The following is a 26,418-nucleotide window of genomic DNA, read 5'->3' as shown; positions in this document are numbered from 1 at the left end:
CAAGAACAAAAAAGCCAGAGACATGGCCGCACATAAGCGCCTGGGACATGAGAGGAGTAACAGTCTTGGGACTGGAGACATAAAGAATAAGAGGAGAGGAACAAGTTTTGAAGGCAGGTGGGAACAAAGGAATCTGCCCGTGGGAAGTCATCACGTTTTACCCACATTAACATAATCATAATGTCGACATTTAAAACATAACTGCAATGGCTCTGTGAGAAGCCAAAAGGACCCTGCTCTGCCGCAGAAGCCCAGAACCCAGAGCACGTCCCAGGTGGACGCATTTACACTAACAGGCAGGGAAGGGCGTGGCACTCAGGGTGTCCCCCAGGTTCGGCTCAGGCACCCCGGGAACCGTCACAACAGAAGGCATGGTGACCAACAGAGTCCGCATTACAGATGCTCAGAGTAGGTGGCTATGTCAGTGGGTATCAATACAGATCTAAAGCAAAAGATGGGGTCAGGGTGAAAGGCAAAGATTCTGGCACATGTTGTTGCCAAGACCAGGAGAGATACATGCTCATGCAGCGAGCCTGCAGAAGGCAGCCGAGGCAGAGTATCTGCCAGTGAATGTCAACAATGAAACGGCAGGTGCAGGGACCAGTAAACGAACCTTTGATCTCAAATCCTAGTTGGGTCAAGATACTAAAACTCAAGAACAAATAAAACTTGGAGTGGATTGGTAACTGTAACCCTAAAGCTGTAAAACATTTGAAAGCATTTAAAATTACTTTAGGAGCTCTGACAGGGTAGCTCAGTTAGTTGGAGCATCATCCTGTACATCAAAAGGTTGCAGGTTCGATTCCTAGTCAGGGCACCTACCTATGTTGTGGGTTCAATCCCCAGTCAAGTCATGTACAGGAGGCAATCGATCAATATTTCTCTCTCACATCGATGTTTCTCTCCCTCCCTTCCTCTCTCTAAAAAAAAATCAATAAACATATTCTCAGGTGAGGATTTTTAAAAATTTACTTTAGAAGTAAGTTCAAAATAAAGGACAGTTTTTTACAAGTTTAAAGTAGGTATTACCTATTCTGAAATAGCCATCTTCTAATTGTTTGTCTTTGGTTTCTTTGCTTATTTCCAAACCTTCACTCTAAAATAGAACAAAAACATTATTTTATGAATAATTTCTTCTATTTAAAACAAAGCTAAGTTATTACTATATCTTAATAAATGTAACAGCAGCATTTGTGGCACAGCTATCTCTAAAAATACAAAGTGCCATTTCAGTCTTGAACCTTAAAAGGTTTATCAATAAGAGAGTTCTTTTTCTAACCATCTTCTTGAATCTGTATATAATATACCAGTGATTAGGAAACTTAAATTTCAAATAATTTTAAATTCCAAATCAATTTAATAGAACACTATTTTCTATTAAAAATATGCACAAGAACTGTGTGTTAACCTGAAAGAAATTTAAGCATTATAGAAATTTAAGACCAGTACGTTAACTTTCTGTAGTAATCAACAAGTATTAAAACCACATGGTATTTGGGGACTCGATATAAACAGTAGGTAAATATTAAAGTAAAAGAATGATTTATTTATTTTCCTGTACAGACTTCCAAGTACTTTCCAATGGGAAACAAAATAAGGCTCATTCTATAAATAAGGCAAATGGGACAATATACTAGGTGTTCTATATATTTTTTAAAATTAATATTACTCACCACTGAGGTTCTGCAATAATGAGAACTTACTTTAATCTCATAAACAAGAACAGCCTCAAACGAAGTTTATTGGTGTTAGCTCTTAAGGAAAATTAAGGGTGAAAAGTAGTCCTACCTTAAAAGGCAAAACTTCCACGGAAGTGTTTAGCAGAATATCTCCTGGATGTTCTTGGTTACCACTATGGAACAAATAACTGGAAATACAAAAATAAAAGTAAAAATGCAAGTCAAACAAGACTTAACAGAGATTCAGGAAGGCAGCCTTCCCTCAGAGGAAGCTTTCTGCATGAGCTGGCAGCAGCAGAACTTGTGGTCACTGCACGTTATGTTCTGAGTAGTTGTAGGGAACTTAGAAATTGGAGTGCAGCCTTAGATGTATGTTAATTCCTTCTGTCATAAGGCACATGTTTGCTGCTTAATGTACTTAACAGATTAAACAGTGACGACAGTTTTATATAGCTGTTTATACTGCTTTAAATATATAAACCTCTGGACAGAATAATCAAAGTTGCATCATAATACTATGTCTTTTATCAGGAAATTTTCACTAGGACAGCCACGAGTTGTGGCAAGTTCAAAGACTAGTTTCCTGGGGTTTTGAGAGAGGGGGGAGGAGAGGAGAGACATCGATTTGTTGTTCCACTTATTTATGCATTCATTGGTTGATTCTTGTATGTGCCCTTAATGGGAATGGAACCTGCAACCTTCGCACATTGGGACATCACTCTAACCACTGAGAAACCCAGCCAGGACTCAAAGACCAGTTTTATCCAATACAAATTATTTCAGTATTAGTAGAGTAAAAATAAAGTAACCGATTCCAAATAACTGAATAATTCCATTTGTCAGTGTTAACAAATATTTGAATAATGACTAATTACATGATATATGATGATAAGTCAAACACTCTCTGGGTCTGAGTATAATGTTCTTATGTTCTGATACTCTGGAAACTAGTGTGTAGGGTAAGTATGTGGAGGAGGGTGGAAACCACATAGGGCATACAAAGCATATCTAAATCTAAACCTAAAACTTATGTTTAAGTGGTTAAAAATTTTAGCTTAATAGTAAAAAAAAAAAACTGCATCCAAGTCCTGGTGTCTCATTTACTAGAATTTTCACCTTAGCAGGTTGCATTAGCTTTCTGCATCTTAGTTGTTGTTTTTTTGTTGTTTTTTAGTTTTGTTCCTGTTAATCCTCACCCAAGGATATTTCTTTCCCCACTGATTTTTTGAGAGAGTGGACAGAAGTGGGGGAGACAGAGAGAAACATCGATGTGAGAGAGACAAATCGAATGGTTGCCTCCTGCATGCACCCCAACGAGAGCCAGGGGATCGAGCCTGCAACCGAGATCTGTGCTCTTGACAGGAATCGAGCCTGAGTTTTATCTATACATACAGTGCAGATATTCCCACCCACACATGACTATACCAAGAAGTTTACGAGAACTGACAAACAGTATTTTACATATTAAGAACATTCAGCAAATAATAGTTACTACATGGTTCTGACATAGTTACAGCATGATATTTGTGGGCAGAGATCACCTATGATAAGGTATTGATTTTCAAATGTCACATGGGTCAGGGGACCCAAATAAGAAGCTTCTTCTAAGCTACACCAAAAATTACTTCTAGCATTTTTGCTGAGACACTTCTTTTTAAGACATCTTTGCTGTGGGATGTTTCATATAATAATGGGTCATTCAATATCTCAGCTATAGATGCAAAAATATGGGCGGGAAGCCACTAAAAAGAAAAAAAAAATAGAGCCCAGCAGTAGTTGGTGTGGCTCAGTTGGTTGGACGACGTCCTATGCACGGAAGGGTCACCGGTTCCATTCCCAGTCAGAGCACATGCCCAGGTTGTGGGCTCCGGCATGCAGGAGGCAGCCGATTGATGTTCAGCTCTCACATCAATGTTTTTCTCTCTCTCCCTCAAAACCGATTTTTTTAAAAAAATCTAAAAATAAAAAAATAGAGCCCATGGATATAATCTGGAGTTTAGGCAGACTGATTCAGAGGCGTTCGCTATGCAATTATCTATAGTGAAAAACTCAATACCACCTAAAAAGAGTTTAACATTAGAATAAGTAAATGATGATTGAGCCATGCAATGGAGTATTATGCAGCCATTAAAATGTCTATGAATCATACATGACAGTATAATTGAAAATATAAGGTATAAAATTACATATACATCATGATCTCAAAGTATAAAGTATACAGAATTATCAAGAAACAAAAAGGTGCCAATATGGTCACATGGTGTCCTTGGGTTTTGATTTTTCCCTTATTCTTCATACATTTAAAGTTTTGTACAATGAACACGTATCATGCTATACAGCTAGAAAACATTTTTCCTAATACTTCATGTCTGCATTGATAAACACAACTTCTACTTTTTTCCCCTGGTAGCATACGTTATTGTGAATTGAAAGAGTCTTTGCTCTTTTTTCTGTCCTAAGACAGAAAATTCATACATGAGTTTCTACTAGAAAAGCATCCTCAGTAGGAGCATGTAAATACTACTTCACCGAGGTTAACTGTAAACGTTTTTGTTGCTAAGAAATTTGATCTCTAATATATGAGTTTTCAAGCAGCTCTTCAATGGAATTATTTTCATTTGCTAAAAATAAACCCAATAGACATGGCTTGAGGTTATTCTTGTTTATCAAGAGGTGAAATAAAATTATTGTTTCTAATTCTGTGATGACTCTTTAAATGTGGCAAACAATAGTGCAGACTGCCACTATATAATAGAAATGAGCATTAAATAACAACAAATATTACATATTCAAATAAGTGCAAAATATAATTTTAAAGTATTTTTTATATTTTCCCAGTGATATTTCCATTGCTTAAAACATTTTCACACTTAAATTCCTCTTTAGAATCAGTTTAGAGCAAGAAAAGAAAATTTAAGACATTACATTATAGCTATGCATTGTTTTTGTCCACCTTAAATGGAATTATTCCATATGACTTTTGGCATATTCTAAAAACCAAATGGACCTCTCATGAGAACACCTAACATAACAAACCAGAGACTAGAGAGTTATATTCTCTTCTGGGGGTCACATGTAAGTAAAGCTACAGACAGTCTGGGCAACACAACCAAAACTGAGCGAAGTCTGAAGGACTCATGACTACTAAATAAGAAACCGGGAGAAAGAGCCCTAAACTTTGTACAATGGACATTATGTTGGAACACATAAAAGGGTTGTGAATTCCTCCATGATATACTAAAAGGAATCGAGCATTTGCAAAGCCATTGATTAGAAATAGGCATAGTTTGCTAAACTTGTCATTTCAACCAATTTGCTACGTAACCAACTCAAATCTTAGGAGATATTCCAAGATAAGGACGTGAAAACAAATTTGAGATTTTGCAGCACAGTGCTACGTGAAAGTATGAAAAAACTATACTAAATACATGTTCAGAAATACCAACAGAATTTATCAAATATGCTAAATGCTGCTATTATATTTGAAAACAATAAAGCCATTTTATTACCAATTTGTGGGAAATGTATTTTATAACCCAACATTTGGGACCCACTGTCTCCTCACATCTGTTATACACAAAACACTTCCATCACAAATCACCTTGTAAAAGATGTTTGAACTGTAAGACCAAACACGTTTCAATCACCACCAACCTTTCTACATTGACTGGCTTATCAAATTTAAACAAGATGTAGTCTCCTGCTGTCGGAGTTATAGCCCAGAAGAAATCCTCCCCCATATATGTTTTCTCCAGCGTGTGTCCTTGGTAGACCTTCAGAGAAGTAGATACTTCTGCGGGTGGGTTTACATGGATTTTAAGAAGTAATGGTTTCATGTAATCTTTATCCTAGGAGGAAAAACATATATGCAATTAAAACAACCCATAGCTTATATTTAAGAGGAAGAACAATGATAATGCACTGAATAACAAATCGTACGTTCATGAGAAAAATAAAATTAAATCACCAACCGTAAGTTTCTGAAGTTTTCCTGTTAGTGAAGAATGCAGACCAACATGCTGAAAGAGGGAAGGTCTGAAACGAATTCGTAGATTTGCTTTCTGTCTATCACAATGTTTCTAAATATTAGGAAAAAAATCATGTTAGTGTTACATTATAAAGTGAAATCTTGTCCTCATCTGAAAACTGAGGAGCGCTTTAGGTAAATATTGAAAAGAAAATCCAACTCCATCTCATAATTATAAATCACATTTTTTAGGTTGCTCATTGAGGCTTTAAGAGAATCATTGCCTACTTGATAAACAGACAAGATGCAGAAATTTAAAATAAGCACATCTAAGGGAAGAGTTAAGGATTTAATTTCAATCATTTCTCACACTATGTCAATATAGACTTGACTTTTAATATTAAAATGCAGAGAGAGAGAAACCTAGATGGCGGCATAAGTCAACGCCTGTACTTGCTGCCTCCCACAACCACATCAAAATTACAACTAAAATACAGAACTATCATCCAGAACCATGGGAAAGCTGGCCTAGTGGAAGTACTATAACTAGAGAGGTAAAAAAGAAAGCGCAGAGACTGGTAGGAGGTGTGGAGGCTGGGAACAGGCTGGTCCGGCACCTGGGTGTGCCGCTTTTTAATCAGGAGGGAGATCGCCTCTGCAGAGGCCGCCTGGAGGAGCGAGGGATCCCAGCCCCACACCAGCCCCCAGCCCAGGGTCCCAGAGCTGGGGAAATAAGTCCCTACGGGCCGTAAGCACTACGGACTGTAAAAACCAGTGTGGATTGGGGCTGAGTGACACACAGGCTGCTGGAGACCCAGCTGCTCATCTTAAAAGGCCAGCACCATGAACTGAATTTACAAGTTCCCACTGCCTCTGAGCTCCAGTGCTGGGTGAGGCTCTGGGGGACCCAGACACATACGGGGAGAAACTAGACTGTCTGGCACTGGGGCAGGAACTCGGGGGTGGCTTTCTTCCAGATGGAGGTGCTCACAGTCATTGTTCCTGTGCTGGGGGACCTCCCTGGTGCAGGGCTGACTGGCAGCCATTTCTGTTTGCTCTGCCCTGGTGATTCCCTGAGACCCTGCCCCACCCAATTTACAACCCCATCCAAGCTGTGAGCAGTGGCTTTTACATATGAATGGACTGTCCTTTCTCCACCTAAAACCTGTCAAACAAGCTGCAGCTGGGTCAGGGAGCCCCAAATCTATCAATAAAAGGCCCAAGGCCGGCAACAGCACCAGCCTGCCTTGCTTCACAGGTTGGCCTTGCATGGACACTTCCAAACCGGATAGAAAGAGGAGGAATCTCTGCAGATCTCTCTGTAGTTCCTATTGGGTGGCCCCAGGCAGTGGCTGACTCTGCACCTCCTTGGAGATCCAAGAGCCAGTGTATCTAGTGGTCAGTGTGAGACCATACCAGATTACAACTTTTCACATCCATAAGCAAAACACTCAAGGGGCAGACTCAGTGAGCATCAAAGCCCCACTGAAGCAAGCACTGCCCCATAAGGGGGTCTCCTGCACAGCAGCTCTCCCACTGTAGTCACAGCTGGTCCCCACAGCCAATTGGCCTGGAGGACAATTCCTCCCAGCAATCAAGGCTCAACTACAACAAGACTGTGCACAAAGCCCACAAAGGGGCGCACCTAGAGTGCCTAGCTCAGGTGATTGGGGAGGCTGAGGACACCTACTACACAAGGCCACTCTATCAACTCAAGGAGACATAGCAGCTCTACCCACTATATAGAAACAAACACAGGGAAGCAGCCAAAATGCGGAGACAAAGAAACATGTCACAAGTGAAAGAAATGGAAGAAAGCAAACTACTGGATATAGAGTTCAAAACCACAGTTATAAGGTTACTCAAGAATCTTCTAGAATCCTCCAAGGAACTTAGTGAGACCTTCAAGGATGTTAGTGAGAATGCCAAAAAAATGGAAAAGGACCAGTCAGAAATTAAGCATACACTGACTGAAATAAAGATTAATATACAGAGATTCAACAGTACACTAGAGGATCCCAAGAATCAAGTCAAAGATTTGAAATACGAGGAAGCAAAAAACACCCAACCAGAAGAGCAAAAAGAAAAAAGAATCCAAAACTATGAAGATAGTGCAAAGAGCCTCTGGGACAAGCGTACCAATAATCTCAACAATAAAGATTAAAAAAAAAAAAAAAAAAAAAAAGACATAATAAATGACAAATCTGGATTATTGATAAAGTTCTAAAAAGCAAAAAATATTAAAATACACAAACTATAAACTAGAGGTTTGGGTCAAATAGACAAAATATACAAAAAGGTAATATAATAAAGTTTTTGCAACTAATTAAAGGGACATTTGGTTGCATGAAAGCAATTTGAAAATGTAAGGCAATAACTTGACTATAAGCAAGTAAAAGGTATGAAAAGTGACACTGATACATCTATCTCAGCACAGTTAAGGAATCTATGTTTCAACTCAAAGTGCCTCGGAGCTTAGACTTCAGATGCAACCTGATGTCAAACTGATCAGAGTATGAGACACTCAATGCCAGCAGGGCTCTCGATGGCTGTTAGTTTGGAGCCACAGCTAGCTGGTCATGCTTTCATTAACTCTTCATTTTCAATGACTTGTTTTATAAATTTTAGGTCAAGAACATATTAAAAAAGACATTTATAAAATACTACAGTCCCAGTGCACAAAATTCATGCATGGGGGTGTGTGTCCCTCAGCCTAGCCCGCACCCTCTCCAATCTGGGACCCCTCAAGGGATGTCCGACTGCCCGTTTAGGCCCGATCCTACCGGTAGGGCATGGAAATCCTATCTAATAAAAGAGTAATATGCAAATTAAACATCACTCCACTACACCCACAAGCCAAGCCCACCAGCCAATAAGGAGCGAGTATGCAAATTAACCCAAACGGGCAGTCGGACATCCCTCTCACAATCTAGTACTACTGGCTCCCAACTGCTCGCCTGCCTGCCTTCCTGATTGCCCCTAACTGCTTCTGTCTGCCAACCTGATCACCCCCTAACCACTCCCCTGTCAGCCTGATTGATGCCTAACTGCTCCCCTGCCAGCCTGTTTGCCCCTAACTGCCCTCCCCTGCAGGCCTGGTCACCCCTAACTGCCCTCCCCTACAGGCCTGGTCCCCTCCAACTGCTCTCCCCTGCAGGCCTGGGTCCCCCAACTGCCCTTCCCTGCAGACCCAGTCACCCCCAACAGCCCTCCTCTGCCGGCCTGGTCACCCCTAACTGCCCTCCCCTGCAGGCTTGATCGCCCCCAACTGTCCTACCTTGCAGGCCTGGTCCCTTCCAACTACCTTCCCCTGCTGGCCATCTTGTGGTGGCCATCTTGTGTCCACATGGGGGCAGCCATCTTGTGTGTTGGAGTGATGGTTAATCTGCATATTACTCTTTTATTAGATAGGATTATTAGATAGGATAGAGGCCTGGTGCACAGGTGGGGGCCAGGTGGTTTGCCCTGAAGGGTGTCCCAGATCAGGGTGGGGGTTCCCTTGGGGTGTGGGGCGGCCCGGGCGAGGGGTGGCCTGGGCGAGGGACCTGTGGTGGTTTGCAGGCCGGCCATACGCCCTGGTGACCCAAGTGGAGGCCCTGGTATCTGGGATTTATTTATCTTCTATAATTGAAACTTTGTAGCCTTGAGCAGAGCCAAGCCTCCTGCTAGCTCTGTGGTCCGCAGCCATTTTTGTTGGGATTTATTTATCTTCTATAATTGAAACTTTGTAGCCTTGAGTGGAGGCCTGGGCCTGCCAGGGTGTGCAGAAAGCTTGGCTTCCTCCATTGCCGGGGGCAACTCAAGCCTCCTGCTCTCTCCAGCTCTGTGGTCGCAGCCATTTTTGTTGGGATTTATTTATCTTCTATAATTGAAACTTTGTAGCCTTGAGTGGAGGCCTGGGCCTGCCAGGGTGTGCGGAAAGCTTGGCTTCCTTCATTGCCGGGGAAACCCAAGCCTCCTGCTCACTCTGTAGCCACAGCCATCTTGGTTGGGTTAATTTGCATACTCGCTCCTGATTGGCTGGTGGGCTTGGCTTGTGGGTGTAGTGGAGTGATGTTTAATTTGCATATTACTCTTTTATTAGATAGGATTTCCATGCCCTAACTGGTTTGGCTTAGTGGATAGAGTGTTGGCCTGAGGACTGAAAGGTCCCAGGTTCGATTCCGGTCAAGGGCATGTACCTTGGTTGTGGGCACATTCCCAGTAGGAGGTGTGCAGGAGGCAGCTGATCAATGTTTCTCTCTCATTGATGTTTCTAACTCTCTATCCCTCTCCCTTCCTCTCTTTAAAAAAAAAGCAATAAAATATATTTAAAAAATAAAATATTTCCACTTTAAAAGACCTCCAATAATTTGCTGGGTATTAAAAGGCTTGATTTTGCGGGGAACCACTCTTCCTCACATCTGTTATACACACAAAAAATTTCATCATAAATTGCATTATGAGTAAGAGGTGTGAATTGTAACACCAAATATATTTCAAAAATCACCAATCTTTCCACATTGACTGGCTTATTGAATTTAAACAAGAGGTGAACATTATTACTAATACTAGAACAGAAGTAAAGGAGTATATTTTATTCACACAAATTCAACAACTCAAGTGGAAGGAGAGAGAGAGGGAAGGGAAAGAACAAAGGGACTGGAGAAGAACCAACAGGGCCTGAGGCTAAGCCAACCACTCAACAGGCAATGGACACATGTGGGCCGGAAATGTCAGAGCCGGTCAATAAGCCTTTGGAAAAATGTGAGGTTGCTCTGAAGGCTTTCCCAGACCACGCCAAAGAAACCACTCCAGATACCAGCAAGTACGTGTGGCAGGGTCTCTGACGTCTAGTGGAAGCAACTGAAGAAGTGTGGACCACAGAGAAATGTGGCCAAGGAGTGAAAGAATAGATACAACTGGCCCTAACCGGTTTGGCTCAGTAGATAGAGCGTCAGCCTGCGGACTTAAGGGTCCCAGGTTCAATTCCGGTCAAGGGCACGTACCTTGGTTGCGGGCACATACCCAGTGGGGAGTGTGCAGGAGGCAGCTGATCGATGTTTCTCTCCCATCGATGTTTCTAACTCTCTATCCCTCTCCCTTCCTCTCTGTAAAAAACCAATAAAATATATTAAAAAAAAAAAAAGAATAGATACAACTGGCCAAAGGGCTGTGGACTTAAATGCACTGGTGATTTAAAGGTTTTTGTAGTTTTAATTTTCACTATCAGAAATTTTAACCTTCAAGGGCTCATTTTAGAACCTAGCCATACATTAGATTAAACTGCACAGTACCAAATAAATGCAAGCATATTTTAGGAGTGTAAACATGACGTTAAGTTTTTTATCCTATAATAAAAATTCCTGTAATTCAAAAAGAAAACACAGGGAAGGCCTCACATCATGGAACGAATGCAGTGATAGCTACAGAAGATAATGTCCTAAAAGTGAATTGGAAGGTAGCATGATAAAACTATTCTAGGGAATATAAGGTCATAAAATCAAATTAGATTAAATGTCTATTTGTTAGAATGAATATTAAGTCAACCATATAACATATCCATATAATATATGCTTTTAATAAATAGTTCATGTTATTACATGTCACAATTTACTTATTCATTTTTAAGAATGTGTACACCCATATTTTATTTATGCTTACACCAAATAAATAAAAATTTGCTTTTTCCGAGGTATAAATTGGACAGGAAAAACATCAAATTAATTTTTGCATTAAGATTTCTAAGAAAGTAACTTGATGTTTGAATAATCAAAGCAAAAGTCATCGTTCACTTATCACCACCAAAAAGGTCAGCATGTCAGTGGGAAGCTTCCAAGTAATAAACTGAAAGGTGCTTTTGTGACTTGCCATTATTTTGGTGTAAAATATCACTTCTATGTTATTCCTTATTTCTGGGTGGGTAGGGGTCTGATATTGTCCCCAAAGTATTTGAAAAGAGAAAGCTGACAGAGAATCTGAAGGAAACTGAAACAGCCCACAGAGGACAGATATGACCCACACCTGCAGCCAACAGCAATGAGATAGCAGAGACTAAAGACACGAGAGACGCTGATCAGAACTGAAAGGTGGGCTTTACTTATTCATTGGATTTTCCCGCTGCTATTTAAAAGTCACTCTACTACTGAAACTTTTGTCAGTTCAAGAAAGCAGGCAAGCACTCAAAATGTTAAGTGGAAACACCTATTTAACTGTTCACTCATAAAATCTAGCTCCCTAATAGTCTCTTTCATGAAATATAGAAAAGAAGCTTCTTCCACCTCCTAAGAAATTAACTTACTGCATCTTTTTCAGGGTTGCAGACTTTCACCCAGAGAATGTGGTCCAAGAGCCAATCAATGGGCTTCTCCTTATAGAACATGAAGATGAATTCCACAATCAGAGTGAGGTCTGGCGCTTGAAACATTTTACCTGAAAAGATATTCCAGTCAACAACTGTAATAAAGAAACCAAGCATCCATACGGCTTATGTCAGGGAAGCCTATACAACAAATAAACTAAATCATGGTGCTCTTTCAGCTATGAGTCGTTACGAATAATGTCCCCACTTGTCTTATCACAACAACAAACTTGCTTTGGGTCAACATGGAGCTATCATCGGGATATAAATGGAAGTAGTGAATTTCTGATTTTCTTTATTACAAAATCTATCATACAACTACTGGTTCAAAGGATTCAAGAAGCAAGTCAGAGATTTTTTCTTTCATGTCTTAATAAGATTCTTCCCATTTAAAAAAAAAAGGAATTTAAGAGGGTTAGGTAAAAACAAATATTTAAAATAATAAATGCAAAAAACAAGGACTCCTAGTTCTTCTGTCTTCACTTAAACCTTCACAAGTAAAGATGTTTTTGGACTCAAATTAAAGTTGAGATAAGTGATCAGCAAGATCAAAGGCCCAGCTTCTAATATTTAAAGTTTTAAAGTACTATAGGAAGTGAAATGTTATCCTCTGGGTGTTTTTTTAAACCTGTAAATTTCCTTCAATTCTTTGATTTTCAACATATTCTCTTTAGTTGGGTAATTTAGGAATGTTAGTGAAAAACTTTTTAAATGAGCATCCTGACTAGTCAATAAAAGAAACAAATGAATACAAATTAATCACTGGATAGGAACTTCACATACTACATCAAATACTAGAAATTCTATTAGAAAACTGTTAACTTGACATTTTTTAAAAGCCAATCTTGCAAAAGCAGTGGGCTATAGAAGAGGGTCAGAGAATTCAGACATGCTCACCAGGACCATGGCTGGCTTTGCATGTGGACATACGGAGGGCTGCCTTGTAGAACTCTAGAGTAAATACTACAAACTTAGAAATCTCCAAATACTATTTTGGGCTGCCTTACATCATTTCTCTAAGCTGAATTTCCTCAAAAGCAATACATTTCCAAAGAATAAAGCCAACTTTAAAGTTAAAAAAAAAAAAAGAATGAGTCCAATATCCCAAGACTCACAATTATTTCTGAAAAGTAGATAAATCCAACACTTTTCTTACCAATGAAGCCCAGTTGGGAGAACTCTAGTATCATCCATTCCTCAGAAGAAAGTTGAAGGGCAAAATTTTTGATAGTGTTAAAGTAATTCGGTTTGGCAATAATATCATCTTCAAGCTGAAGAAAGAGAGGAAAGATTTAGATAGACGGACCTTCTTTATTATGAAAAATAATCAAGCATACTTTATCATGAAGTCAAGTAAACAATGGTCAAAAATGATGAAATTACAAAACTAAATTTTATTAAAAGAAAACGAGGAAAATAAAAGGGAAGATGCACATAGCAAGTCAACTAAACCATTCCCATACTCTGCGAAATAACACTACCCTCCATGAATTACTCCTTTTTGGTCTTTTTATAATGCCCAATCTGATTTCACACTGCCTTTCTTCTTTTCAAAGTAAAATAATTTTTGTAGGCCTTTATTTTTCCTTTTTACATAACACACATACCAAGTCAAAGAGAGATTCAAAGAAAAATCTAGTAGCTTCCCTTCTCTGCCCTCCAACCTGCTAGCTGGGGCGGCCAATGTTAAAAGATGGTTGTGCATCAATTCAGCACCTTCTGTATGGACTTAGAGCACATAAAGACCTATACACACTTCCTCCAGGTTCCCACCCAACTCTACGATTTTATTTAAAAAGGGGGCCATACGTTTTTCTCTTCACATACCATGAATAACTTTCAGGTTAATAAATACATATTTAAATCATCCTTTTTAATAGATGTGTAATATTCCATGCTATAGTTGTACAACAATTCATTCAACTTGTCCAGCTCACAGGCAGACATACAGCTTGTTTCTCATTGTCTGTGCCAACAATGCTGTACTGATATGCTTCTACTTACATATTTTTCATTTCTGTAGATTCCTAAAAGTTCCTTTTTTACATTTTGAAAGATATCTTCAAAATCCTTAAGAAGCTGTAGCAGCTCACAAGGTGCCAGTTAACCCCAGGTGCTCTGCCAACACCATGCGTTAACTATGCTCGGACTGCTGCTAGCTCAATAGGGCATTGACAGAGATCAGCGATCATGAATGCACGCAAAGAATCTTCTTTCATATAATTTTAAAATCACAAGATAATTTTAATATCCTAAGAAAACTTTTCCTTTTCTTAATTTCACATTATCATTTCTAGTTATCTAAAAATAAATAATTTTCACTTATTTTAGGATTTAAAGTTTTCAGGTCTTTAAATCCTCTAAGATTTCTTCTTCCTCTCTACGTAACAGTAGTCGTATTTGGAAAGATATGATACTGACTTGCCAAATATTTAGTGAGCTTTTATTATGTCCCAGACACTGCACTAAACCCTGGGAATGTATCAGTGGCATAAGGCATCAATGATATATGAAGTAACAGCAAATAGGCTATAAAACATACGTACAGTATGATTCTGCTCTTATGAAAAAGGGTTGTGTTAAATGAATTTATATGTGTAAAGGATAAATTGGAAAGAGCAATGCCTGACATATGGTAAGCAAGCAATAGATGCTAGTTCATAGCTACTGCTGTTACTAAATACTGACCTCTGCTGTTACATACTGACTCTGTTTAGGGGAAGTGTTCCTTATCATCCTCTTTCCAAACTCCAACCTTTCCTTAATTTCCTAAACATTTACTTTTCCTATACTTCACGAAAAATCTTCAAGGTTGCATTAATTCTCTCCTTGGAAAGCAAATTTTAAAACAACAGTAACTATACTTTTAAGTTCTCTCTGAAAAGTTCTTGACCATAATGTGTTTATATAGTGGCCCTGCAGCCGTGGGCAAACTACGGCCCGTGGGCCGGATCCGGCTGTTCTATCCGGTTCTCTTGCTCTCCCCTCCACTCCTTTACTTTGAATTTATATTAGTTCACACAAACACTCCATCCATGCTTTTGTTCCGGCCCTCCGGTCCAGTTTAAGAACCCATTGTGGCCCTCGAGTCAAAAAGTTTACCCACCCCTGTAAACAGCAAGGTTCAACTACAGTAATATTTGGGATATGTTAAAATAAAACATTTTGAAATTATTATTTTGAAATTATAATAAGACTTCTCTAAGGTATTTCAAGGAAATGTACTCTCTAAATTTAGGACATTGGCTTTTATATGCTCAAATGTTGTTTACTGTTATATACAACTAGAGGCCCGGTGCACAAATTCGTGCACAGGTGGGGTCCCTCAGCCTGGCTGGCGATTGAGGCCTATCAGGGGGAGGAACCCCTGGAGGTTGGCTGGCCGGCCCCCCAATCGGGGCTTATCTTGGAGGGTGGGGGAGGCAGGTCGGCGGGGGGAAGGGACCACGGGAGGTTGGCTATGGGAGCCCACTGACCACCAGGGGGCAGCTCCTGCATTGAGCATCTGCCCCTGGTGGTCAGTGCACGTCATAGCAACTGGTCAACTGGTCGGTCTGGTTTATATACACTGAGTGGCCAGATTATTATGATCTCTGAACGCATAATAATCTGGCCACTCAGTGTATTGGTATCTCAAATGGGTACCAAAAGTATTCTAGACTTTTGCTGGAGATCAACCACCTATTTGCCCTGAGCTTTCTATCAGCCAGTGCAAAGGGGAAAACTGATCAGGTGCACAATTTATAGTATCTTTGATAGCAAATAAATGAGGTACTAAAGAGAAGTACAGAGTGGCCAGATTATTATGCGTTCAGAGATAATAATAATAATCTGGCCACTCAGTGTATATATAGATGTTAAGTTCTGACCCTACCATCATTTACATCTCCCTTTCTGTGAACCAAGGAAGAGTTCATGCCCATTTGTCTTGTGTGTTTTTTTTATCCTCACCTGAGGACATTTTTTCCCATTGATTTTTAGAGAGAATGGAAGGGAGGAGGAAGGGGGAGAGAGAGAGAGAGAAACATCAGTTGGTTGCCTCCCACACACCCATGACTGGAGGTGGAGAACTGAACCTGCAACCCAGGTATATGCCCTTGACTGGGAATGTTGAACCCCAGACCCTCCAGTGCACAGGCCGACACTCTAACCACTAAGCTATGCCAGCCAGGGTCATGCCCATTTGAATGCAGCTGGCCCAAGGTATAATGTCAAGGGAGACAAAGTCTGACCTTAGTTAAGTCCAACTTCTCATGTGATGCCAGGCTTTTTCCTTCTTTCCTCTCCTCCCAAAGCCCCTTCCCATCTTTCCCAACCCCCAGGAGCTGCCCACTATTTCCTTTCTGATTCAGGACCAGAATACCTTTTCGTAACACTTTCATCAAAACATCAGGACCTAATAAACTTTTTATACTGAAAAAATGAACAAAAAACAAACAAAAACACCTGACAGACTTAGTGGTTCAGGGGTATTTGCATTTCAAACAAGGAATAATAACCTTTGGTGAAAGAAATTGGGAAATTTAAGCTTAAGTCACTGAGGAAAATGAAATTTGAAAGAAATAAGAGCTTCCTAGATTAGTAAAATGTTGTCTACCTGGCTAACTTAAAACCTGTATCACTATAGATTTACTATTCTAGCCATGCTAATAAAACTAAAATGTCAGTTTTATTACCTAAATGTAAATATACTACAGCATACAAAAAAAAACAACAACCCACTATACTAATAGAACCACGAAAAAAAATGACATGGAAATCCTTCTTTAAATTTTTTCATATAATTAATTCTTAGTTCTTTTTAACAGTGGAAAAAGGTAGGATGAGAAAGGAGAGGGAGGATGAGAGAAGAGGGGGAGGATGAGAGAGGAGATGGAGGGATGGGAGAAAAGGAAAAAAGAGGTGAGTGACCTGCCCATTGTCATACCACTAAGTGGAGAGCTAGTGTGTATGCAAAACCAGAGAATGGAACTTCAGAGCCCACATTCTCAGTGACTATGAGAGATGCTTCTGCCCTCGATATATTGTTATGATCTTAGAGATCTGAGAGGGCTTACCCTTTTAACACACCCTATTTAATGAAAATATACCTTTGATGTTATTACTTTTTCTTTAAAAGGTGAAAAACATTAAAGAAATAACCACACTTACCTGAATATAATATATGCCCTTTTCCTGAGCATACATCATTAGAAAACAATAATCTAGGTTTTGCTTTGTTCTCCATCTGAAATAAAAATTTTCAAAAATAAGTTAAGAATCAGACTCAAAATAGGCAAAATAGGCTTAAATGTATTACATTTTATGATATATATTATGATATGACATTATGATATTCTATAATATGTAACATATTACAGACACAATATGTATATTTTACATACATATGTATACACATATATGTCCATATAGACATACAGATATCTAGATACACATACATACATAACATATACACTTAGAGGAGAGAGTGAAAGAGAATTCACTTTTCTCTAATGAAGCCACTGTCAAAATGTATTCCCCAAAAGACTAATTCTCAAGATGTCATAAGGAAAAATGAAGTCTAATACCAAGACAGTTTTGGAAGCACACATATTTCCCCTCGGGAGATACATTAATATGCATGTAGAGGCACTGAAACATACAGTAAATACATTTGTTGAAAAAAATTGTAATCCAGTATTTTCCAAACTTCCTTGACCACTGGCCCTTTTTTTTCAGTAACATCTTAATGTCTCTGGGAACTGGTGCTTCAACAATTATACTTTGTGGATCACTGCTCTGGTGCCTAGGACTGTGCTTCAAGCAGGTAGCAATTAATAAATATGTACTGAATGCTTAAAACACCCAAAACATCCTATTAAAATTTACAACATTAAGTTCTTTCAGTGAATCCTGGTAGCCTATAAAAACTAACTAATTTTAAATAAGAGAGTGGTTCTAAAAGTCAGGTTAAAAAAAAAAACGCACAACAACCAGTAAAATAAAAGCTTTGAATCATATTAAGCAAACTTCTCCATAATACAGCTAATAAGAGTACCTAGAATTTTTTACTAAATTGAACCCTAATTTTTGAAAAATAAAATTATATTTATTGAGAGACAATTAACCAGTTATGAGGACATATCTGTCTTTGGGACAAATGAATAACTCAAGATATACAAATCTCTTCCCAAAATACCGTTTTTCCTTTTCTCTAGTTACAGAAAACCCAAAACTAATACCAATATCTCTTACTTTGTTTTTTAGTAACACAATGAAAGTTAAATCCTTCAGTTTTAGAGAGCCAGAGACAAACCCAATAGACTAATTACATTATTATGATATAATTTTGCAGAACAGTATTATTGTTTTTGCCTCTTTATTGAGTCAGCTCTCATTTATGCTGCATACAAATCTGAGATTTCTATCTGGACTAACCTCTGAGTTATAGATAATATGCTCTTAAGAAAACTCATAACATCAGAACAGCAGTTATAAAAATTATAGAGTTTACCAAATTCAACCTCTCATCAGAAACTCCATAGAATTTCCAATAAAATACTCCAAAATTCATTGGCTCTCATTAATTGGCTAAATCCTAAAATATGTTAAGCTTTGATAAATAAGAACTACATTTATTATACATTACATTCACAAGGGTGAGTGTTCTAAGAAACACAGGCTCACCTTACTCTTTCTTTAGAGTCTCCAAATGTAGTCTTTAAGTTTGTCAAGTCAGGATAATAGCTTCCCGGAGGTGATATTATTTCCACCAAACCAGAACTGATTTCTTTAGAAAATCTATCATGAGAAAGGTTAGTTGAGTTATTTAAGCTCTGTGGGATTTTATCTTAATGCTCAACTTACTGTGTTATCATAAAACACATTAGTAATGAACACACTGTGTTCAATGAAGTTGCTCATCAATGATTTTCCAGAAAAATACAGATTTCTTCTAATAGCACATGTTTTTAAAAAATAATGCTTTCAAAAAGTGTAAAGTGCCACTATTCTTAGAGCAGCATGGAAATCCTAGGCCAAATACAAGTATTACTTTCCTAAAAAGTATAAGAATTTTAACAAATCAAATCAAGGTGTCACAGAAAATAGAAATTGAAGAAAAAATAATGAGTGAACCTGCACGCATGTGTGCGCACGTGTGTGTGTGTGTGTGTGTGTACAAAGTTCTTTAATTTTCAGGAAGGTTTAGTTGTAGGTTATGCACTATATGTCATTCCAAACTAGTGTTTCTCACTGAGAGCACTCCTGTGCCTAAAGGGTACACTGAGCAATGTCCAGACATTTGGTCGTCGTCATTATGGACAGGACTGACATCTAGTAGGGAGACAAACATTAGGGATGCTATAAACATACTACAATGCATAGGACAGTCCTCACAACAAAGAATTATCTAGCCCAAGATGTAAACAGTGCCAAGGTTGAGAAACTGTTCTCAAGTTTTTTAAACCAATCTTACTCAATTGCAATTTCCTTCTCATTTGCATTCTCCATTATTTCATTTTTGCAAATCTCCACAAAATGGTTGTCTAACTACCTGTCTTTGCACAAATGTTCTTAGTGCTTAATTTGCACTTTTGTTTTCTGGGAATGGTTTTCCTACACAGTGATGAAGGAATCAACAGAATCATTGCATGTGCCCCACAGACGTGCCCAGGTGGCCCATGTGAAAGGGACTAGTGATTACTGCTCTGGTCCTATTAAGGAACCGATACTATATGATAGTACTTATATGAAGGCTGCCAAGTTGTTCTTATATGAAGGCTGCCAAGAAATTGAGCACTTGAGAAAAAAATCTAACAAATACAGAGTTTAACCCAGAATTATAGATATTTTTTAAGTCTCTGGCTTTAGAACTGATAGACAAATATAAAGCCACATTATTTTAAATCTAGAGTTGGCAATAATTGTTGCTTCTCTTTTGTCTTTTTAAGTAGAAGGTAAGTGTTTAGGAGGCAAAAACAGACAGAATTCAATGAAGAAACCATACCAAGACTGATTTTTTAATGTTACTATTAAGACTACCACCAAAGCAGTACTTTAAAAATTAATGATACCTGAAATTTACTAAACTTGCCATCTGTTGTTACCTGCGATGTGCCTTGCTCACAGTAAATTCTTACTCAACCTTTGCTAAATAGATGAGATTTAGACATAGTTTAGCACTGAGGTTTCAAACTGCTACATGACTATCTGCCATAACAGCAGAAAATTTTTGCTTGGTAAACACAGGGTGAAAAATTTAAGTAACCTCATATGACTCTATGTTCACTGTACTCCAGATTAAAGACTGTTATTTGATAATGTTACATACATATAACATTCAAGTCTTTTCTAAATATACCAATTTATCCCATCAGATAACTGGATGTGCACCTTCTATATGACAATGCGAAAGACCAATTATAGGTGGCCCAATGAACACTGAACTCCAGAGAAATGAAATATAAAAGAAGGCATTATCTTTTAGCAGAAAGCAAAGAGATAATAGTAATGATTATTTTCACTTCCATAATTAAGAAGAACTTACTCTTTCTCCAGGTTGGCTATAACACCGTGTACATAATCAATATCTGTCTGGGAAAGAAAAGAAAATTGTACCTACATTCATTGTTTTTATTTTTTTATTTAACTTTTAATACTGAACTCAAAATCAAATAAGTGAATAAAACATTCATTGAAAACATTACATTAGGTTTTCAGATAAGTTATGGGACTTGCATTTATATATTCTACTTTATTGCACCACTACATATCACTGAGTATTTACTAATACAACAAGCAGATAACTAAAGTTTCATTATTTTCAACTGTCTATGTTCAATTCAATAGAAAAAATTAAGCACAAAAACTATTACTACTTCTTCTGAAACATCCAAACTTTAAGTAATGAATGAACAGTGTCTGTAAGAAGGCTCCAGGGAACGATGTGTCCACTGTGAATCATAAAACCTGGCTTCGAGACTCGCCTCTGTGCTCACTGGCCTGTGTAACTTAAAGTAAGCCACTTCTCTGAGCCTGTTTCCTGCCCTATTTTAAAAAGAAAAAGTGGGAGGAAAAATTACCTCAGAGACTATGACAGTAAGTGATAAAATGTAACAAAAAGCTGTATTATTACTATCAAGTTGATAATAAAAACCCAAGTCAAGAGCATTTTAACCAGAGTTAGAAGTAAATATTTTTCAGGCCTGTGTACTTTCAAATTATATACTGCAAGCACAGATCCAATACCCCTATCAATTTTAAATTCAGTGACAGCTTACATTAAAATGCTCAATTGTTAAATAAATGACACACAGAGTCTGATCTATGTTATAAAAGACTACCAAAACACTTAAAAATTGAGGGGGAAAAACCATAAAGCTTAACCCTGGAAATTACAAAACTTTTGGATTATAAAATGTTTTATAAGAGTTTATTTTATTTGTTTAATTGATCTTTATTGTGGAGAGTATAACAGGTGTCCTCCTTTTTCCCACATTGACCTCCTCCACCCAGCTTGGCCCTCTCTCCAGGCCTTCCTAGCACTATCGTCTGTGTCTAGGGGTATGCATATCCCATATAATAAAAGCCTAATATGCAAATTGTCCCCTCAGGCAGTCATTGACCTGGAGTTTGACTGCTTACTATGATGTGCACTGACCACCAGGGGTGGCGCAGAAAATGGCGGGCACCGACGACACAGTGCTGGCAGTGGAGGCACTGCCAGCCCCAATGGGCCCTGACGACAGTGGGACCACAGCAGGATGGTGGAGCAGTTGAGCGGGTGGTGCCAGGTCATGGTGGGTGCAAGCGGGGGCCCATTCGCACTGCCAATCACCCCACAGACGGTGACCAGCATGGGAGCAGGGGGGGGCGGGGGGGGCGGGACAAGCAGGCAGCACCAGGCCAAGGCGTGGTGCCAGGCAGGGCTGTGCCGAGAACCAATTCCAGCATGTAATAATTATAAGAGTTCCATCAAAAGGTTGATGGGACTTGGGGGGCTCAACAAGGGTGAGCCACATATGTAATTTACCAGTTGGAAATGGCTAAGGCACTTCCCCCAAACCTGAATAGGATTGTTAGCTGCCAGACAGCTCAGGGCATTTTATCGCCTCCTGTTGGCCAAACACCTGAACAGCCGTAGGCTATTCCCCAAACTGATAATGCTTCTGTATTCTACCCTTTGATACCTTACCCTTTGAAGTGTATATTTCCACCTTGCCTTGGGATAAATTGTGTCAATAAAGGCAGGGTCCTGAGTGAAGGAAGGAGTCTTCAGTTCCTTTTAGCTAAAGCTCCTCTGACCCCCAATGCCTTTCAAAAATATCTTTCGTCATTGGACTCCTTTTTAATTATCTACACGCAGCCCCTTTCTCCAGAATGCTGAACCTTTGTAAGGCTGGGAAAAGAACCCCGGCATTATGGTGTCCCAAATGAGGGACACCAACAATTATGGTGACCTGACCTGGGGCTGGACTTCAACCCTGGAAACACTAATGGAGCGCTTCTGGAGAAAGAAGAATTCACCTGAGTGGAAAATATCAGCAGACCTGGTGGTGGAAGATTCACTGTGCGTAGAGCCCATGTCAGCTTCAGAACCCCGCAGATCCGCAAGTGTGTGAGTGATTTTTTGTGTTTAAGTCAGATTATTATAGGGAAAAATTTAGTCAAAAGGCAAAATTATAAAGAAATTGGAATATCTAAAGGTACTTTTTTAAATCAGGCTGAAAAAAGAGTACTGTGGTCATCTTTAATATGGTTTCTTGTTCAAATCATAAAAATCCTAATTTGTTTTAAGGATCGAAAATCTGTAATTTCTAAAAAGCCACCAGATCCTCTGCCCCTGGAGAGGCGAGATTGGGCAGCTTGCGAGGTTAAAGCCGTCAGCTCTCTCCCCGGGAGATTACTCAGTGTTTTGTTTAAAAATTATAGAAGAACTCGCAGAGAAATGCAAAATTTGGCAAAGTTCACCTTGGGTGCTAGTAATTACTTCGGAAAGCGAAAAAGAAAAAAATATTAAGATCTGTCTTTATCTATTAAGCATGAAAAGATACGAGGCCAGATCTGTTAATAAAACTTCTCCTAGAGCAAGCAGGATGTGGGGGAAGGGAGACACGTGGCAATCCAATATGGAAGCCCACTCGTCCAATATGCTAATTTAAAGTACCCTTTTCACCATGAAAACTTATACAAAATTTAGAAATGCATCTGGGATATCTGTGCACGTGTAAAGAGAAAAGCTAGTTTGGGACAAAATGTGTGCCCGGTTCGATTTTGGATAATAGGTCTTAAACTGGACTTGACTCTTTACAAGGGCTACAGAAATGAAAAACCCAAGACTGGGTTTTTCCTAAGAAAAATGGCGGATTTGACCAAAGGGAAAGAAATTCAAACTAGTTCCAGCAGGGAGACTGGCATTTCCATAATAAAGAGTAGTTTTTAAAATGTTAATGAAGCATGTTAAAAAGATAACTTTTAAAGCCTTCAAGAAAATCAATAAATTATCTGTTATGAAAAATTTGCCAAAGAAAATGCTTTAAAATTATTATAATTGACTCTAGAATCTCAAAGAAATTGTTGAAATATAGATAAATAATGAATTAATTATAAAGATCAAGTAACCCAGGTAAAGGCTGGCTATGCCCTTTGTTAATGGAGGAAGAAGGCTGGTCGCCCTTCCCCCAGCAGGCCGGTAGGCCAGTTTCCGGCCAGTCCCTCGGTGTCAAACTCTTAAAGAAAAAAAATGTGGCTTGTTTGAAATCAGGCTTCCTGTCGAAACTTCTCAGGACAAAGAATGTGGTAATTTACATTTGCAAAGACCAAACCGATTTCCCCATCCAGAAAGGCGGCTTAAAAAAATTTTATTAGTTTGCTTAATTATATAAATAATAAAATTAAATGTTTAGATATTTTGAAATGAAAAAATGCTAAAATATTAATCTAAATTTGCCTCATGAAAAATCTAGAGGACAGAATTGAATCTATTTGATTATGTCTTGTGTTTTTGAAATTTATTCTTAAGAATATAAAAGTGTTATTAATCTGCTAAATATTTGACTTGCCAGCTCTAAAAGTTTAATGTTCAAATTAAATTAGGAGAAATTATATAGTTGTAGTAATTAAATGCCTAAAGTAGAGAAATTTGTTTTTGAAGAAAATAAGATGTTGTGTTTCTTCTGAAAAAATTAGGAATTCAAAATATGTTGTTTAATGGTCTAATTAAATAAGGATTAATTCTGTGATCACAACCAAAATTTTTAATGCAAAAGCCAGTTAAAATTTCATTGATATCTTAAGATAATTATAAAAAGTATTATAGTCTTTAAATCACATACATATATATATACACACACACACACACATATATATACATATATATATATAGAGAGAGAGAGAGAGAGAGAGATTTGATGGTTTTTTCCAAGTTAAAATTTCAAGGCTCTAGCCGAGGGATAATAATTTAAGACCTTTTCACGGGCCCTGAAATGTTTTCAAAGATATGCTCTCTTCTTAAATATTTTGAATTTAACCAATCTAATATACTTGAAATTGCATGGAAAGTTTTATCAAATAAAAATTAATAAATATATTTTACTAATAAGTGTTATGAAGGTTTTGGCTTCTAAGAAGGGCAAAATAAATAACAACATATTTTTTAAAATCCAACAGCAGAATTTGAAAGACAAAAAGCCCATAGCCACCTGCATTTTTAATTAGGCTAGAGGTGGTCCAACCTTTGTGCCTTTTGAATCAGACATAAACATTTACTAAATTTGCTTTGATTTTTAATTGAAGATACCTACTTAAATTACCTAATAAAATAGCTTTTTAAATTGTAATGAAGGCCTTATATAAATTAAGCTAAATGAAAAGCCAGTATTTTTAAAGCCACCAGAAACCGCTAGTAAGATTTGTGTTTGTCTGCAGTACAGTTTTGGCTTTAACAGTTTAGACAGCCGCCATGATGGCTACATGACTTGCCGCTCCCATGGGGGCTGCCATCTTGAAACAGTGAAGGCCAACCCGTCCCTTTGAATAAGCGAATGTCTTTGTAAGCAATTTGATTAAGTCTTCTAAGAAAGTTACTGAGACCTCCCATGATTCAACTGTATATGCTAATTAGCCAAAAGGGATACTCTAAAAATATAATTATAAATTTAATAAAAAGGAAAAATTTGAAAATCTTGAAATCTCTTCCACTAATATTTACAGGGTAAACTAAAATTGTTGTTAAAATATTAAATCTGACAGTAATATAGTAGTCAACTTTATGTAAAGTTACTTGTAATATAGCTAACTATTCGGCTATCGGCTTGGGCGCCAAGCAGCAGCCCTGTAGGTTACATGATGTATAAAGAAAGACAAAGATTTTTAAGTGAAACTCTCTGAAAATTATTTTGGAAGGAAATAAAGAGAGGTTTTCTTCAAACATTTGAAGAACTGTAATTGAAAGTCAATATATTTAGCCTCTTAAACTAAAGTAAACAATTTGTGTTTTTGCCTCTCTGACAAAGTTTACGTTAAGTTTCTTAAAGACTAATTGCAGAAGTTTAATTAATGTTATTTATTGTCCATAAATTAGGACAAGTGAAGTTAAAAAATTAGCCTTATTTCAGATTAATTTAAAGTGGCTAATTGAAATAAGTGAATATTTAAGAAAACTTAATTGTATTGGACAAAAAACTGTTCCTGAAGTATTAAATAAAATTCTTATTGATAGCTCATCTCATAGTAAAATTGCTTAACATGCAATGAATCCAAACCAGTCATATTTCTGTGCATAAAATTAAAATTAAAAGTTATCAAGACTGCATTATAAATTTTTCAAAAGCCTCTTAATAATTAAATCAAAAAAGGGGGAATAGTAGAATAATATCCTATAAGGAGAAATATCCTGTAAGTAAATTACATCAAGAAATTTTTTACTTTGGAAAATTAATTTTCACTTGTTATGCTAATAGCAGGACACCCATAAAAAATCACATGGTGTCAAAATAAGCCAAAGGAAAATTGTTTGGGCAAAAATGAAAAAGGATCCCAAGCCAAATTTATAGAAAAGATTCCCTTATTAACCTTTAGTAGAGAATATGTTTGTATATTTCCAGAAAACTCCTCCAAGACCATGTGGATTCCTGCAACAATGGATCCCAGAGAGGAATTATCAGGACTGCTCCAGCCACAGAATAAGCAGTGGCCCCCCAAAACAGAGTAGAAACAGTCCAGAAATGAAGATGGTGAAGACGCCTTGCCATGCTAGCAGTCAACAGCTGTGCGTCGCTGCAGGTTGCCCAGGACCAAACCAGAGAGGGTCGGACCTGCATTGCCACCGTTTGTCCACCATCCAGAACTAGAATATCATTGCTGACATGTACACATAAGGAACTGTTGGACATTGAAATGGGGACTCAAAACTATTGGACATTGAAATTGGGACTCAAAGAACTGTTGGCCCA

At 38.0% G+C, this 26,418-nt stretch overlaps 1 protein-coding gene across 2 annotated transcripts in view; it reads right to left on the bottom strand.

Moving 5' to 3' along the window:
- The window catches only part of MGAT4A (alpha-1,3-mannosyl-glycoprotein 4-beta-N-acetylglucosaminyltransferase A), a 93,180-nt gene that overhangs the window by 6,694 nt on the left and 60,068 nt on the right, over positions 1-26,418 (bottom strand). For both annotated transcript variants that reach the window (XM_080683060.1, XM_080683061.1), the window contains exons 6-14: positions 20,514-20,560; positions 18,653-18,766; positions 17,138-17,213; positions 13,143-13,257; positions 11,927-12,057; positions 5,651-5,758; positions 5,334-5,527; positions 1,789-1,867; positions 1,030-1,096 (exon numbers count right to left, since the gene is read on the bottom strand). In XM_080683060.1, the coding sequence (XP_080539186.1) occupies positions 1,030-1,096; positions 1,789-1,867; positions 5,334-5,527; positions 5,651-5,758; positions 11,927-12,057; positions 13,143-13,257; positions 17,138-17,213; positions 18,653-18,766; positions 20,514-20,560 (931 nt within the window). The remainder of the gene's footprint in view (positions 1-1,029; positions 1,097-1,788; positions 1,868-5,333; positions 5,528-5,650; positions 5,759-11,926; positions 12,058-13,142; positions 13,258-17,137; positions 17,214-18,652; positions 18,767-20,513; positions 20,561-26,418) is intronic.

This window comes from Plecotus auritus (assembly GCF_963455305.1).
Source record: "Plecotus auritus genome assembly, chromosome: 8".
In the NCBI taxonomy this organism is placed as follows: Eukaryota; Metazoa; Chordata; class Mammalia; order Chiroptera; family Vespertilionidae; genus Plecotus; species Plecotus auritus.
The sequence above is the reverse complement of the archived record's forward strand: the minus strand, read 5'-3'. Positions and strand labels throughout refer to the sequence as shown.